The sequence below is a fragment of the Peromyscus californicus genome, unplaced genomic scaffold (genome assembly GCF_007827085.1).
Source record: "Peromyscus californicus insignis strain IS unplaced genomic scaffold, ASM782708v3 Scaffold_14__1_contigs__length_90479793_seg_2, whole genome shotgun sequence".
In the NCBI taxonomy this organism is placed as follows: domain Eukaryota; kingdom Metazoa; phylum Chordata; class Mammalia; order Rodentia; family Cricetidae; genus Peromyscus; species Peromyscus californicus.
This window is the reverse complement of record NW_026294436.1, coordinates 66,670,630-66,685,587: the sequence shown is the minus strand read 5'-3', so window position 1 is coordinate 66,685,587 and position 14,958 is coordinate 66,670,630. Positions and strand designations below refer to the sequence as shown.

The 14,958-nt window shown below is 39.0% G+C and overlaps 1 protein-coding gene across 9 annotated transcripts in view; it reads left to right on the top strand.

Moving 5' to 3' along the window:
* Positions 1 to 14,958, top strand: part of Enah (ENAH actin regulator) — a 107,208-nt gene that overhangs the window by 36,935 nt on the left and 55,315 nt on the right. For all 9 annotated transcript variants that reach the window (XM_052737846.1, XM_052737855.1, XM_052737853.1 and 6 more), the window contains exon 2: positions 13,879 to 14,044. In XM_052737846.1, the coding sequence (XP_052593806.1) occupies positions 13,879 to 14,044 (166 nt within the window). The remainder of the gene's footprint in view (positions 1 to 13,878; positions 14,045 to 14,958) is intronic.

Below are 14,958 nucleotides of genomic sequence, written 5' to 3'. Positions count from 1 at the left end.
TAGGCATCAGACTGCAGTGGCTAAGGACAGTTAGGAGAATGGCTTTAGGTTGTTTGCTGGAAAGTTGGGAGTAGGCTCCCCTCCTTTTGTTGGGAACCAGAATAAGTGTGACCAGCTCCTCATGTCAAGATACATTTCATTAAATCAACTCAATTTCCACACTTCATTTGATAAAACTTAGTCAGTTGAAATATTTAGTTTGATTCTTTGTGGCATGCCTAATTGTGCATAGATTGAGTTGCTCCCAAGCAGCAAGTAAATCTCTGACACTGTTACATGGTGAATTTTCTATTCTCCTGTCCCCCCCGCCCCAGTTGTGTCAATTGGATATGTGGAATTATTTAATAGGTTTTTATTTTATGTGTTTTGCCTGCACATATATATGTGTACTACGTGCATGCCTGGTGCCTGCAGAGGGCAGAAAAAAGGCATTGGATCCACTGGAAGTGGAGTTACAGGCAGTTGTGAAGCACCATGTGGGTGCTGGGAACTGAACCCAGGTCTTCTGGGTTACTCTTAGCTCTTAACTGTTGAGCCATCTCTCCAGCCCCTCGACATGTAAAGCCTCAGCTTTTAGTTGAGTACTCTATATTCTGTGTCTATGGCCAAGGTTCTGTAGAAATAAAATTGACCGCTGACGTTTAATTACAAAATTGCTCATTGTTTTTTGTCCCAGTTACTTTGTGATGCTATAAAAGAATACTTGATGTTGGGTAATTTACAGAGAACAGAGTTGTTTCTTGTTCTGAAGGCTAAGAGGACAAGGATCAAGTGACCCACATCTGTCCAGTGAAGGCCTTCTTGCTGGGTCATCCTCTAGCAAAAGAGCAGAGGTGGTGGGGAGAGGATCTCTCTCTCTCTCTCTCTCTCTCTCTCTCTCCCTTTAAAAAAAATTTTTTTTTTTCCTATTTGAGACAAGGTTTCTCTGTGTAGTCCTGAAACTCCCTGTGTAGACCAAGCTGGCTTCAAACTCCGAGAGATCTATCTGCCTGACTCTGCCTCCCAAGCGCTGGGATTAAAAGAAGTGGATTTGTTTTATCATGAACTGACTACAGTTACAGCTTAATATACTTTTAAAATAATGGCATAAATCCATCTATGAGGACAGTGCTTTTGACTCTTAAAGGCCCTACTTCTAACAGTTTGGGATTAAGTGAACTTTGGGGAGCACATTAAAACTAGCAATTGCTTTGGAAGATATTTCTAATTTTATAAACTTTAAGAGACTAAAATAGTGTTTTTTTGTTTTTCTTGTTGGGCCTTATGATCCATTTGCTTGCTTGACATTCAGCAAGTATCTGAATATGCTTTAGGTATTAATCATGTAGATAGAGGTGATGTACTTCTGCACTAGGAATTCTGTGTCTAGTATATGGTTATAGTGAGACTGATGGGAAAGGATAGTCTAAGAAGACTACTTGGATATGAACTGGAAGATACAATGGAGCAGTGATGGTTAAGAAAACTGAAGTGAGGCTTTATTTGGAAAAGGAAATGCTAACTTAGAAATTAGCAGGCTGGAAGCAATGGAGAGGAGAGGCTTGTTTGTTACTCAGTGCAAAAGATAGAATTTATTATGTTTTTTCAAAGGTTGATTTAGTTTTATTTTTGTGTATGAGTGTTTTGCCTGTATGTATATATTGTGTGTGTGCTTGGTACCTTGGGAGGCCAGAAGAGGGTTTTGAATTCCTTGGAACTGGAGTTACAGATGGTTGTGAGCCATCATATGGGTGCTGGGAACCATCTCAAGTCCTTCGAGAGCAGCCAGTGCTCTTACCTGCTGAGCCATCTCTCCAGCCCCCCTAGGCTGTTTTAATGGTGTAATTTCATTCAAATCCCCAACAGATTTTGTGCCTTGCTTGAAGATAGTCTGACTCACACTACAAATGAGAAGTATTTACATATGTTTGTCACTTCAGCTAAAATTTAAGAACAGTTTGCCCTTAAACTTTGAATCTAGCCATACACTAAAGAAGCAGTGTAACTGGTTCTTACAAGAACAAGGCTGTTGGATGGGCAGTACACGTCTATAATCTCAGGACGCTGAAGCAGGAGGAATGCTGTGAGTTTGACACTAGCCCGGGGTACATAGTGAGTTTTGGACTGGCTTGAGCTACAGTGTGAAACTCGTGTGTGTGTGTGTGTGTGTGTGTGTGTGTGTGTGTGTGTGTGTGTGTGTGTGTAAGAGAGAGAGAGAGAGAATCTCTGAGTTTCTAGCTTTAACACAACTTTATTGTATACTCCCTGATTTCAGCTTCTCCTAAGATAGACTGAAAAGAGACTTTTGTGTTTTAGGTCATAAGAATACAAGGTAGTTATTTTTGAAGCACATTAATTTGGTCACTTTCACCAGATTCCTGCAGGTAGTCTCCTGAAAGCATTCCCTCTTACTAAACCCCTTTGTTGATATTACCAGAAAAGATCAGTATTAAGGCCTTTTTAAAGATTAACCAGGAAAAAAAATGTACTAATGACCATTATATCTTACTTGAGTGTTTTATAGGAGCACAGGGCAAGAAACTGTTAAACCTTAGGAATGTCATACACTTTATATTTGGCTGAAAATTTTAGACTATAGCTAGTGATTGTCTTCAGTGATCCTGTGCTATCATTACTTCCAAATACTGTCAGTGTGCAAACAGAACATCGTAGGCTGGATTGCCAAGTCATGCTTCATTGTCCTTTAGTTGTCAGTGACAGACCCATGAGTAGTGTATCAACGTTCTGTACTTTACTACCCTGTATTCCCCCTTAGGATGTAAGCTTCCTCTAGTCAGACTTGGAAGTTCTTTGTGATGCTTTTGTGTTTGCATACTGGGGCACTTGGCACTTGCCTCAGGATTGAAAAGTGTAGGTTATCCACACAGAATGCCAGTTTTACTGCAAGCTTTTTAGGAATGATACCTTCATATTAACACAGGTTGTATAAGGGGATAAATTACTAAAGAATGAGATTTTAATGTGAAATGAGTAACTTCTAAGAAGTATGTTTGCAATCAGCTTTTCAAGGCTCCTAGACTTATTTGATGTATGTGGGTAGAAAGGCCTATTATGTGCTGTCTCATTTTTCTAATCTTCACATAATCTTTTCTGGAATTTATGTTGTATGGTAGCCATCATAGCTAGTCTAGTTCTGAGAACTAAAATATGTTGAACCTCATTTGAAGGACCAAGTTCCTCCTCTTAATGGAGAAACTGTATGTGGAAAAAAAGGTGAAAAGCATGTTTTCCCAGCTGTAGTAGATAGATTGCTTTTCAGGACAGAATTGCCCAATTTATTAAGTAGTTCTGAGCAGAAGCTGGCAGCTGGTAAATGTAGAGATACTTGCCAGACTATAAATATCTGGTCTGGAATCATCAGTGTCCAAGAAATACTCTTGGAAAATTAAGAGTTTCCTTGGAATAATAGGAAAACCAGGCTTTCTTCCAGTAGTTGTATTTAAAAATGGGAAATTTGGGCTTTGATTTAGTTGGACCATGTATTCAGTACTACTAAATATTATATATACTTGTACCTTATTCACATTGGTGACTAACAGAAAGCAATTTCAAAGACTTCATGGTCAATCTTTTTTTAAAAACAAACAAAAAACAGAATCTTGCTATATATGTAGTTAGGCTGGCCTCAAACTCATGATTCTCCTTTCTCAGTCTCTTTCTTACCAGAATAACATGCATTTCCCACCACCCCTGGCTCCATAATCTCTATTAAGTTATATTCATTGAAACCAGAAGTTAGAATTGTATTCTAGTGTTATGGAGACGTGCTAAGCAACAGCCATTTATAGTTTGCTGGGAAATTTCAAGGCCATCATGAATTCCCAGATTTAGAAGTAATCACTGTAGCTTATAATAGCCTTCACATAAGATGGGTTCTGAAGGGTGGGTAGAAATAAAGAAAGCCTGCTGGTCTGCAGGAGAGTAGGAGTTGAGTTTGGCAGATTCTATCAGAGTTATATAGGCTCATTCTTCACACATTAGAATGGGAGAATGAGCAGTCCAGGATCTTGAACTGACCGGAGGATTGTGGTCATTTAAAGGGTGCCATGGATCTTGAAGGTTATTTGGCAGCTGAGCAAATGTTGGAGTGTACTACAGTTGGCAGTGTGCTTACTGTGGTTTTAAAACTCTTTATTAGTATCTCAGTTTGCCAAAATGCTGTTTCCACTAATAATGGTCAGTGTGCATAAGTTTGAGTGTCCAGCAAGCGCATGACAGGTGCTTGAATGGCTTTATGTACATAGTTTCATTCCCACAATAGTTGCATGTGTTACTTTAGAAATCAGGAAACTGAAGCTTTTAAAGGCTTTATAAATCATTTAATACAACCAGAAAATAACAGTTGGCATTGAAATTCACTTAGGCTTAAATTCATATTCTTTGCCCACCACCAAAGTACATTTAGTATTTTCTATAATGTTTTGGGTTGAGATGAGCAACGGTTGGCATTGAAATTCACTTAGGCTTAAGTTCATATTCTTTGCCCACCAACAAAGTACATTTAATATTTTCTTTAATGTTTTGGGTTGATATGAACAAAATATCATGATCAACCCTATGCTGAAGGTGTTTTTTTTTCTACTATGAACAGTTTATATAAAATCTACAGAAAAGAAAATTAAACCTTTAGATTAAAAAACCCAGAGTGGTGGCCCATGTCTGTATTCTCATTACTTGGGAACTGAAACAGTAGGATTGTGAGTCAGTACATAGCAGAACTTTAACTCTAAAACAAGCAAACATGCAACCCATCTTTGTTTGTTTGGTTTTTTTTGTGTGTTTTTTTCGAGACAGGGTTTCTCTGTGTAGCTTTGTGCCTTTCCTGGAACTCGCTTTGGAGACCAGGCTGGCCTCGAACTCACAGAGATCCGCCTGGCTCTGCCTCCCGAGTGCTGGGATTAAAGGCGTGCGCCACCACCGCCCGGCCATGCAACCCATCTTTAAAATTCAATGGCATGGAAAGCAATTGTTTTGTATCCAGATTTTCTTTTTTTATGACAGTCAATGTATTGGTTGTAGAAAATACTGGGTTGTAGATCCCAGTTCTTCCCCAAACAGGATTAAAGCCATTCATTATTCTGGCTTCAACCGACACCACTAAAAATGATTTGGTATTGGTAATATATACACAGACATATACATGCACACATGAACACATATATTGTGGTGTATCATATGTGTTTATATGTATACATTGATGAATAAGATCATAATTTTTCTGGTTTTGACTTTTTTGAGACAGAGTCTCGTGTAGCTGAGGCTGGCCTCAAATTCACTGTGTAGCTGAACATGATCTTAATCTCCTGGTACTCCTACCTTCTAAGTGCTAGGATTACATACATGAGCCACTGTGCTCAGCTAGTATACATTACTTTATAACCTGATTTTTTTTTAACCAATGCTTTTATAATTTCCGTTGGCTCTTTTTTATTTCTCCATAGGATACTCATATGTTTTTGTCAAGCTGCTGTTATCTTACATATAATTTGTTTCTGAATCTGTCACTGTTGTGAACAATGCTTACAACATTGCATATTTAGGTTACAACTAAATCTCTATACATTATAACCATTATTCAAAAGTTATAGCTAAACATTTGTATTTATTAGTAATTGTTTGCTTCAGATAAATTCCAGTGTTGCTTAATAAGCTGTATTGCAACTCCACATAAAGATTTTTTTTTATTTTATTTTATGTGTACAGATGTTTAACGTGCATGCTTGTCTGTGCACTTTGTGCGCACAGTGCTCCCACAGGCCAGAAGAGGGCATCAGGTCCCGTAGGCCTGGAGTTAGAGATGATTGTGCACTGCCCTGTACTGGGAATCAAAAAAGTTAAGAGCAAGTGCTCTTAACTACTGAGCCGTCTCTCTCCTTTTAAGTCCACTTAAAACAACACAGAGCTATCATTTATTGAATGCATAATGACAAAAGCATTCTTTATCTCATTTAATCTCTCAGTGACTTATTGTCTCTACTTTAAAAGTAAAGAAGCCTAGGAGGCAGATCTGCAAATGTAGCAGACTGTTCCTGTCATATCCTTCCAGCCAAAGGTTAATCATGCCAGCCCCTTGGGGTTTTTCTGGCTGATAGCTAGACTCAGGGTAAACTAATATTCCAGAGATCTAGTGTACTTAGAAGCAGCTCTCAGTCAATGAAAGACAGAAATTAGTGGACAAGTACACCCAGTTTCCTCCTATCCCCACCAGGATGCCTGACTTGGCTCTGTGTTTTCACAGTATTCTAATGTAACTGTTCATTTGTTCATTGCCAGCACTTTTGTTGGCTTCCTCTATTTGCCTGACTCTCCTGCTGGTGAATCCTTTCCACATAAACCAGCAGTGCTCAAATCCATGTGTCAGCATTTCTTCTAGAGCAGTGGTTCTCAACCTTCCTAATGCTGCAGTCCTTTAATACAGTTCCTCATGTTGTGATGACCCCCAACCATAAAATTATTTTCCTTGCTACTTCATAACTGTAATTTTGCTGTTGTTGTGAATCATAATGTAAATATATGATATGCAGGTTATATGATATGTAGCCTCCAAAGAGGTCGTGACCCACAAGTCGAGAACCGCTGTTCTAGGGAATCCCAAACTTGAAGACATCAGGGTGGTTTTGTAACAGTTAAGAAATGCTTGTGTATTGCTGGCTAGGTTTTTCCAGGAGCTCAGAGAAGGTTTCATAAAATACCTGGAATTGGGCCAGGCCGTGGTGACGCACACCTTTAATCCCAGCACTTGGGAGGCAGAGGCAGGCAGAGGCAGATGGATTTCTGTGAGTTTGAGGCCAGCCTGGTCTACAGAGCAAGTTTCAGGAAAGCCAGGACTACACAGAGAAACCCTGTCTCGAAAAACAAAACAAAACAAAGAGAAAAACAGTACAAACAAACAAACCTGTAAGTGTGTATTTGAACAAGGACTGTGAGATATATTCAGACTGCAGTAAGAAGTATTTTTTGATTATTATTTATTTTGAAATTTTAGGATATAGAATCAAGTTAGCCATACTTCTTAGAGCAGGAAATACTTTTATCATTTGTGTGTATCCCTTCAATTATTTTTATTATTTTTTCTCTCGAATCCTCCCCCACCCGCCTTCCTTCATCCTGTGTCCTTTCTAATATGTACCTAAAGTTTCTCTGGGCAGATGTACCTAGGGGTGGGTCAGTGTGACTTGTCAGTCACATGGAATGTCTGTACCAGTCTACCTACTAAGTATAGTTCCATTGTCTCAGTCCTCATCAACCTTTAGTCTTTTTTATTTGTCTGCTTATGTCATAGTTTTTAAGACATTTTGGAGTCTTTTATAATTGAAATTCTGTTTTTATTTTATTGCTAAACAGTCACTTGATTTCCTTGGGTAAGATTCTATACTATTTACTCCCAAGCTCTGGTGCTTCTAAGCATATACACCTTCAGTCTTATAAAACTGAGTATTGATGAGGAAAATCTCAGAAATCTTGATGAATTGTTGGGGGGATGCGGGCCACAGTCATGTAGTCTGTGTATTAATAATTGTGTGTGTGTATATATGTATGTATGAATGAATGTGTGTCTAGCAGCAATAGGGTTTTCATTGCTGTAAAGAGACACCATGATTACGACAACTTTTATAAATGAAAACATTTAATTGAGGTGGCCTGCTTACAGGTTCAGAGGTTCAGTCCATTATCATCATGGCGGTATACAGGCAGACATAGTTCTGGAGAGGCAGCCGAGAGTCCTACATCTTGCAGGCAACAGGAAGCCAACTGTTACACTGCAGGAAGCTTGAGCAGAAGAGACCTCAAAGCCCGTCCCTATAGTGACACACTTCCTCCAACAAGGCCACACCTCCTGATAGTGCCACTCCCTTTGGGGACCATTTTCTTCTAAACCGCCACAGTAGTCAAGTCTGAAATTATCATTGTTATCTGGTCTTAATTACAAAATGATGGAGTTATTTGCATAAACTGACCGTTACAATTTACCTTACTCTTAATCCCAGGGTCGTGGGTTCATGCCTCACATTGGGTGCCAGATAATAGGATTAATCCATGAAGTCTATTTAATGAGCAAAGGAACTTATTTGGGGGTTAACTCACAACCATGGGAGATTTATTGTAGGGTCCGGAAAAGTTGAGCTATGTCCCACGCTGATCTGCCTGGTCCGAGATCTCAGCATCCAAAACCACGAGGTAGCGAAGTGATAGCCGTTTGTGCATCCTAGGTTTTAAGGGTCCCCCTCCCCTTAGCAGCCATGCCCCAGGGGCATGTACCTCAAGGTCACAGGCAGGTGTAAGTTACCTGCTATCTCACTAGGGGCGTGCTTCAGGGCCGGCTCAAACAGCCACCCACTACATCTCATCAGGAATATAAATCTATTTTGTAAAATGTCCTAGTTAAAGCTGGGCATGATGGGAACATTCCTTCAATCCCACAATCAGGAGGCAGAGATAGGCAGATTTCTGAGAGTATAAGGCTAGCCAGAGCTACATAGTGAGACCATGTCTTTTAAAAAAAAAATGCCCTAATTAAAATATTAATACTAGATTCTCCTGTGCAGTAATAGTAAAGCATTATATATTCCAGGTAATATTAAGGTACTTAATCTGGGACTGGAGAGATGAGTCGGGGTTAAGTGTGCTTCCTGTTCTTCCAGAGGACCCGAGTTCAGTTTCCAGCACTCACGTTGGACAGCTCAGAACTGCCTGTAACTACTTTCAGGGGATCTTGATGTCCTTTAGCCACTGAAGATACCAGCACGCACATAAATGTGGCAGATACACAGAAAAACAAAAACAAAATCTGTTAATTATTTATTTGGGAAGTGCTGACTATGAGCCTTCTACAGAAAGATCCTGGAGATTAGAAAGCTCTTGTGAGTTTTTATAATAATCCAGGGAAGAAATAGCACAGTAATGCGGTGGCACTGAGACAGAATAAAAGGTACCTCTGGGTCCTGGTGACTGATGGAAGGTAACTGCACAGGAGCAGTGTAGGGAACTTAGATTTCTGTCGGGAGAAGAAATGTGGGTATGTTTCATTTGGAAAGGGAAATGGGGAGAGAGGAGCAGTGAGAGTAAGGGAAGAAACTGGGTAGGAGAATGCCTTATGCTTCAAAATTAGCTTTGTACAAGTACACGGCAAGTAGCTGTGTGTGTGGAGCTTTTGAGCACAGGAGAAAAGTGTAGACTGGAAATACTGCTGGACGCAGGTGTTAGTTGAAACCTTGACTATGGGCTGTTTTCAAGCCTTAATGGTATATGTCTTTGGTTTTAGTGGGAAGCATTGGTCAGCACACTACCTACCCATCAATTAATTTTTTTAATTATTACTTGGTGAGTAGTCATTTCTTGGGAGGGGAGGGGCTGTAAGAAATTAACAAAAATTTCATCTCATATATCTTTGTATATACTCATGAGTGAGCTCCTTCTGAGCAGGAGGAGTTAAAAATGGGTTTGGGGCCGAGTGCGGCATTGGCGCATGCCTTTAATGTCAGCACTTGAGAGGCAGAGGCAGGCAGATCTCTGTGAGTTCCAGGCCAGCCTGGTCTACAGAGCAAGATTCAGGACAGGAACCAAAACTACAGAGAAACCCTGTCTCGAAAAAACAAAAAATGTGTTTTGGGTTTTGTAAGGTGGGAACAAATAACAATAAATGGGGGGGGGCATAGGCTCATTACCATCAGTTACATTTTTGCTGCGGGAACTTGGGATTTATGGATTACTCTTTTTTAAGTGGGGGTGGGGAGCACAGAGAAACAACTGCTCTGTTTGGATCCTCTTTAAGTAGAGGATCTATTTAAAGCTTCAATTTGATTGTACGGCATTCAGCATTGATGACTCCAGTTTAGTGTGAACTGGTCTTGGAACCTAGTGAAGAAGCTCAGATCAAAACAATGCCTTTTTTTTTTTTTTAAAGCAGGAACATTAGTAACATGCTAGTTATATCCATAGTTTTTATTCTTTGTGTTATACTTCAAACATTCTACATGTTTTTCTCCTGTTTTCTAGTCTAGTATTCTAGCTTGTATTCTTAATTTCCATGTCTCTTTAGTTCATGGTAGCTAGTTATGTTTTTGAAAAATGTAAGTCATGCTCTACTTTAAGCCCTCTAGTATTTTACCATCTCCTTCCTGTGGCTAAAATGCTACCTCACCAGAGAATCTCACTAGGAGAACGCAAAAGGAAGCAATTAATAATGGCTTTGGGGACCCTAGGAAGACTTAACAAAAGGAAAAGTATTTGGTTCAGGTTTTTGATAAGTCAGGTTTTGTGAGATGTGATTATTTACTGAACAGCGTTTAAAGAGTACCTACTGTGTGTGAGGCACTGGAATATTTATGCTTTAACAAATGATTAGTAGGTGGTGTCTTTGAAAGGGAGTTGCTGTTTGTTAAAGGCTGCTTTACTGCATTATCACTAAACAGTATATACAAGAATAAGTTCTTTTTTTCCCTTAAATATAAACATTTATTTACTGGTGCCTGTTTTTGACGAGCATTCTCTACCCATTATATATACCTACTTGTTCAGGAATATATTCAGAAATGAACTAACTGACTAAGCTACAAAACTATACATAAAGTAATATTGTGATTCTTTACACTTTGTGTATGTGTATGTATGTATGTATGTGTGTGTGTATATGCGTGTGTATGTGGTAAACCAGCAATCCTTAGCTTTTTAATGCTATATTTCATTGGAAAATACCAAAATTAACATCAGGAACATGGAGTATAATCAACTCTTTACACTAATTAAATTGCACCATAAGAATATGGGTTTTGTTTATGGCTAATTTAGTATCTAATCTTCACAAAACTACAGTTTAGTACTTTATTTAATCTTTTTCATAATTGTTTCACTGACTCAGAAATGTGAAGATTTTGATGTGTTTTTATTTTGAGGCTTGTCATGGTGTGTATAAAGATGCAATGCTCTGTTCTTGGATATATACCCACAGTACTTTCTATGTGGCTGGGAACAGCCATAATTAGCTAAGAGTTTTTCTCTATGACCAGGCTGGTTTTGAATTTTGGATCTTTCTGCTCTCAGCCTCCTGGGTGTTGGGATTACAGGTACCTCACAGAGCTGTCTTATTTCAAAGCCGATCATTGACGATTTCACTGGACTAAAATAAAATGGAGGGGGAAAATACAAACATGAATAATGTAATGTCTAGAAAACTAAAGTTACTACATTTGATTGTTTTAAGTTTTGTTTTTTGAAATGTGTATAGGTGTTTTGCCTGCATATATGTGTGCACCACATATGTGCCTGGTACCTGCAGAGGCCAGATTTCCTGGGACTGGATTTACAGGCAGTTGTGAGCCACCATGTGGGTACTGGGAATTGAATCAGGGTCCTCTGGAAGAGCAGCTGTTCTCTTAACTGCTAAGCCATTTCTCCATCTCTTCTATTCCTATTTTTCTGTTTCATTTTAATAACTTGTGACGGTCTTCCCCCCTATAGTTTCTTATCTACCAAAATGGCTAATAGACCAAAATATTAACATCCTGTTCTGTATTGATTCACCCAGTCTTTTTTAGATTTGTAGGTCCATGAAATTAAAAACTTGATTATCATGGCTTAATTTGTGTGTAGCATCTGTGGTCAGAGTAGGTAGATATATGCTAGCTAGTCCACGAGCCTATGTGAGTCTCCCATGAGATTGCTAGAGTTACAGGTGTGTGCTATTGCATCTAATTCAAGTCATCAAGTTTTAATGGCCTCCTGGGATGCCATTTATTTATTTGTTTGTTTGCTTGTTTTAAAGGAGTCTTGTTTTACAACCCTGGCTGACCTTAAACTCACAGAGATACATCTACCCATGCCTCTCAAGTGCCAGAATTAAAGGCTTGTGCCACTGTGCCTGGCCAGTACTAATTTTTGAACATTGAAAGATTTAGTTTTGCATTAATTCACAGGTTTGTTTATCTTTTTTTCATTTCATAGTATATTTATTTCTATAGTTGTAAGCCCTAAGCTGTAAGAAGCACTGACTTTTGCTTATTTCAATCATCTTTGCTATACTTAGATGAAAGTTGTCACTTAGTATATATTTCTCTTTAGAGGAATAAGTTTTCAACCCCTGTACTGACAAATACTTTTAAGTAATGCTCTTTAAAAAACAAACAAACAAACAATTCAGGCTTCAGTCATTGACTTGTTTCTAGTCCCAGAAAATTTCTAGGCAGCATAAAAGTTGAGATAGCACCAAAGGATTTACTATGTCATTGCTGCTTACATGTAGCTTAGGTTTTGTAGAATTTCCTTAATGGAAAATTAAAATAATTAGAACTAATTTCTCTGAAGCAAATTGATTATTCAGGGAAGTGATTTCTGTAGGTCTTCCATGATCTTGTCATCAAGGCACACACAAACCCTCCTGCAAAGCTGTGTTCATTGTCCCTCTTGGATGGATGGAGAGAAGCGTGAGTAAGGCAAAGGTGTAGGGGTAACTGTTTCTGAGGGCGTTTGGGAAAAACCACAGTGTATTGTCTGAGGTCTCTTGAGGCAGGAATTGGTAGAAGGAACCAAGTACTTGCATTACAAATGGGATAGGGAGTGCATGAACTATTTAGGAGCATCTGTGTTAACCACTCAAAAGTAGGCTTCTTCCTCTAGAGCAGCGGTTCTCAACCTCCCTAGTGCTCTGGCCCTTTAATACAGTTCCTCATGGTGTGGTGACCCCAACCATAAAATTAGTTCATTGCTACTTCATAACTGTAATTTTGCTACTGTTACAAATCGTAATGTAAATATCTGATAAGCAGGATCTCTGATATGTGATCCCTAAAGGGGTCGTGACACGTAGGTTGAGAACCACTGCCCTAGAGGTTGTTAGTTTAACTGGGTTAGTAGTCAACAGTGCCTGTTTTTTATGTTCTCTTTTGATATATGGTATTGAAAAAGAAGTGTAGCATAGAATAAGGTAATGGAAAACTAATCAGGTTTTCCCCCAAGAACATTGGAAAATTTGAAAGGTGAATGTATTGCTCAGTAAGAACTTGACCTCGTCTCTGTGTGTCTCAGTATCACTTAGTAGCAAGTAATTGGGATAGATAGGAACCAAAAATTCTGGTCTTCTCCTTTTTTAGTATTTATCTGTGAAGAAGAGGATTTTAAATCTAATAGGAACCTTAGAAATCATCTTTTAGTCTTTTATTTTTAGTGGTGTGTGTGTGTGTGTGTGTGTGTGTGTGTGTGTGTGTAACTCGTAAGTGCCTATGGAAAACAGGCATTGGGTCTCCTGGCTGGAATTACAGGTTGTTGTGAGCTGTCAAGTCTGGGTACCAGGACTCAAAATTGGGGTCTCTGTAAGAGCAATAAGCTCTCTTAATCCCTGAGCTCTTTCTCCAGCCCCCTATTCTTACACTTTTAAAAGGAAAAATGAAAAAAAAAATGTTCAAGCATTAACTTGAGTAAAGGGAATGAAAGGAGTCAGTCATGTTGTTGGCCATTGATTATTAGTTTTATCTCTGTGTTTGGAGGAACAGATACTCCTTTGACTGAATTTGTTAGAGACTTTGAAGTGATCCTAACGATAAAACTAATTCTGTCCACAAGGAGAAAATAAATCTCAGACAGGTCGTCATTGTATAGTTAAACAAGTGGTGATTAATTCACAGTCGTATTGATAGATTTATTCAATTTGATAATAACTTTGATACATTTTGGTGTTTTGGTTTTTTTTTTTGTATTTTTATGGACACCAAAATCCCCCCTTACTATACTTGGCGTTGCTATACTTTCCCATTAGACTCCACCCATAGGGGTAAGAGCCTCTGCTTGTTTTTAACTGACTGCCAGGTTGGCTAATCTTGGCTCCTGGCTCTGTGGCATGCCTCACATATTTTAAGTATCTCATTTGAACTTTATTTTTTTTTACAGTGAACAGAGTATCTGTCAGGCAAGAGCTGCTGTAATGGTTTATGATGATGCCAACAAGAAGTGGGTGCCAGCTGGTGGCTCCACCGGGTTCAGCAGAGTACACATATATCACCATACAGGCAACAACACGTTCAGAGTGGTGGGCAGAAAGATTCAAGACCATCAGGTAAGGGGCTGCTGAAGTCCGTTCTGATCTGTGTTCGTGCATGCACGCGTGTGTGTAAGAACAGACTTGCACATGTGACAGCACACATGTGGAGGTTAGAGCACAGCTCCTGGGAGTCTGCTTCTCTTGCCACTTTGGAGGCTCTGAAGATGGAACTAATGTCCACCACGCCTCACTGAGCAGGAGGTGTTTGTTTGTGTCTTCATTAGATTGTCTTATTTGGCCATCCAAATGACCAGTTTTTATAATCTGAATTCAGGACAGACAAAGATGAAGTACAATGTAAAGAGCACATTGAATGCTTAAGGGACTCATTTATTTACTTATTTTATGAGGCTAGAGAAAGGATTTGAATGTATAAATGGTTTCAGAAAGTATTGTTAAATTCGTAAGCGATTTTTTTTTTTTTTAAAGTGGTAGGCATTAGTAGTGCTAGAATATTTGGGCTCTTCTTTTCAGTTCATATCTAAGGTGATAGCTTAGCTTTTGATAATTCCCTATTCCAAATTTTCAAGAAAGTAACTGTGTTGTGTGATTACTTCATGTCTTGGTGCAGGGAAGATCCAGCTAAATTCTACCTGGTGCCCTGTGAGTTCTTGTTAAAAGACAGCTGAATCCATAGTTTTCTAGTAAGATGTGAGGTAAACAGGTGCTGCATAACCCTTGATTTGAAGTTGGTTTGTCACGTGTGACTAGCTAAGGATTTATATGTGCCATGCATGCGGGTAGCGAATGGGCATTGGAACTTGTACTTCTGCACAAATTTGAGACTCAGAGAGGCTGCATCTCATAAAAAGAGGACAAAGAGAAAATCCTCTTTTTGTCTGAGGAGATTTAGGGATTTTTCCCTGGGAAATAGAAACTGCAGCTTGTCTCCCTTCCATAAGTGATTGACTGACTTCGATTGCAGTGAA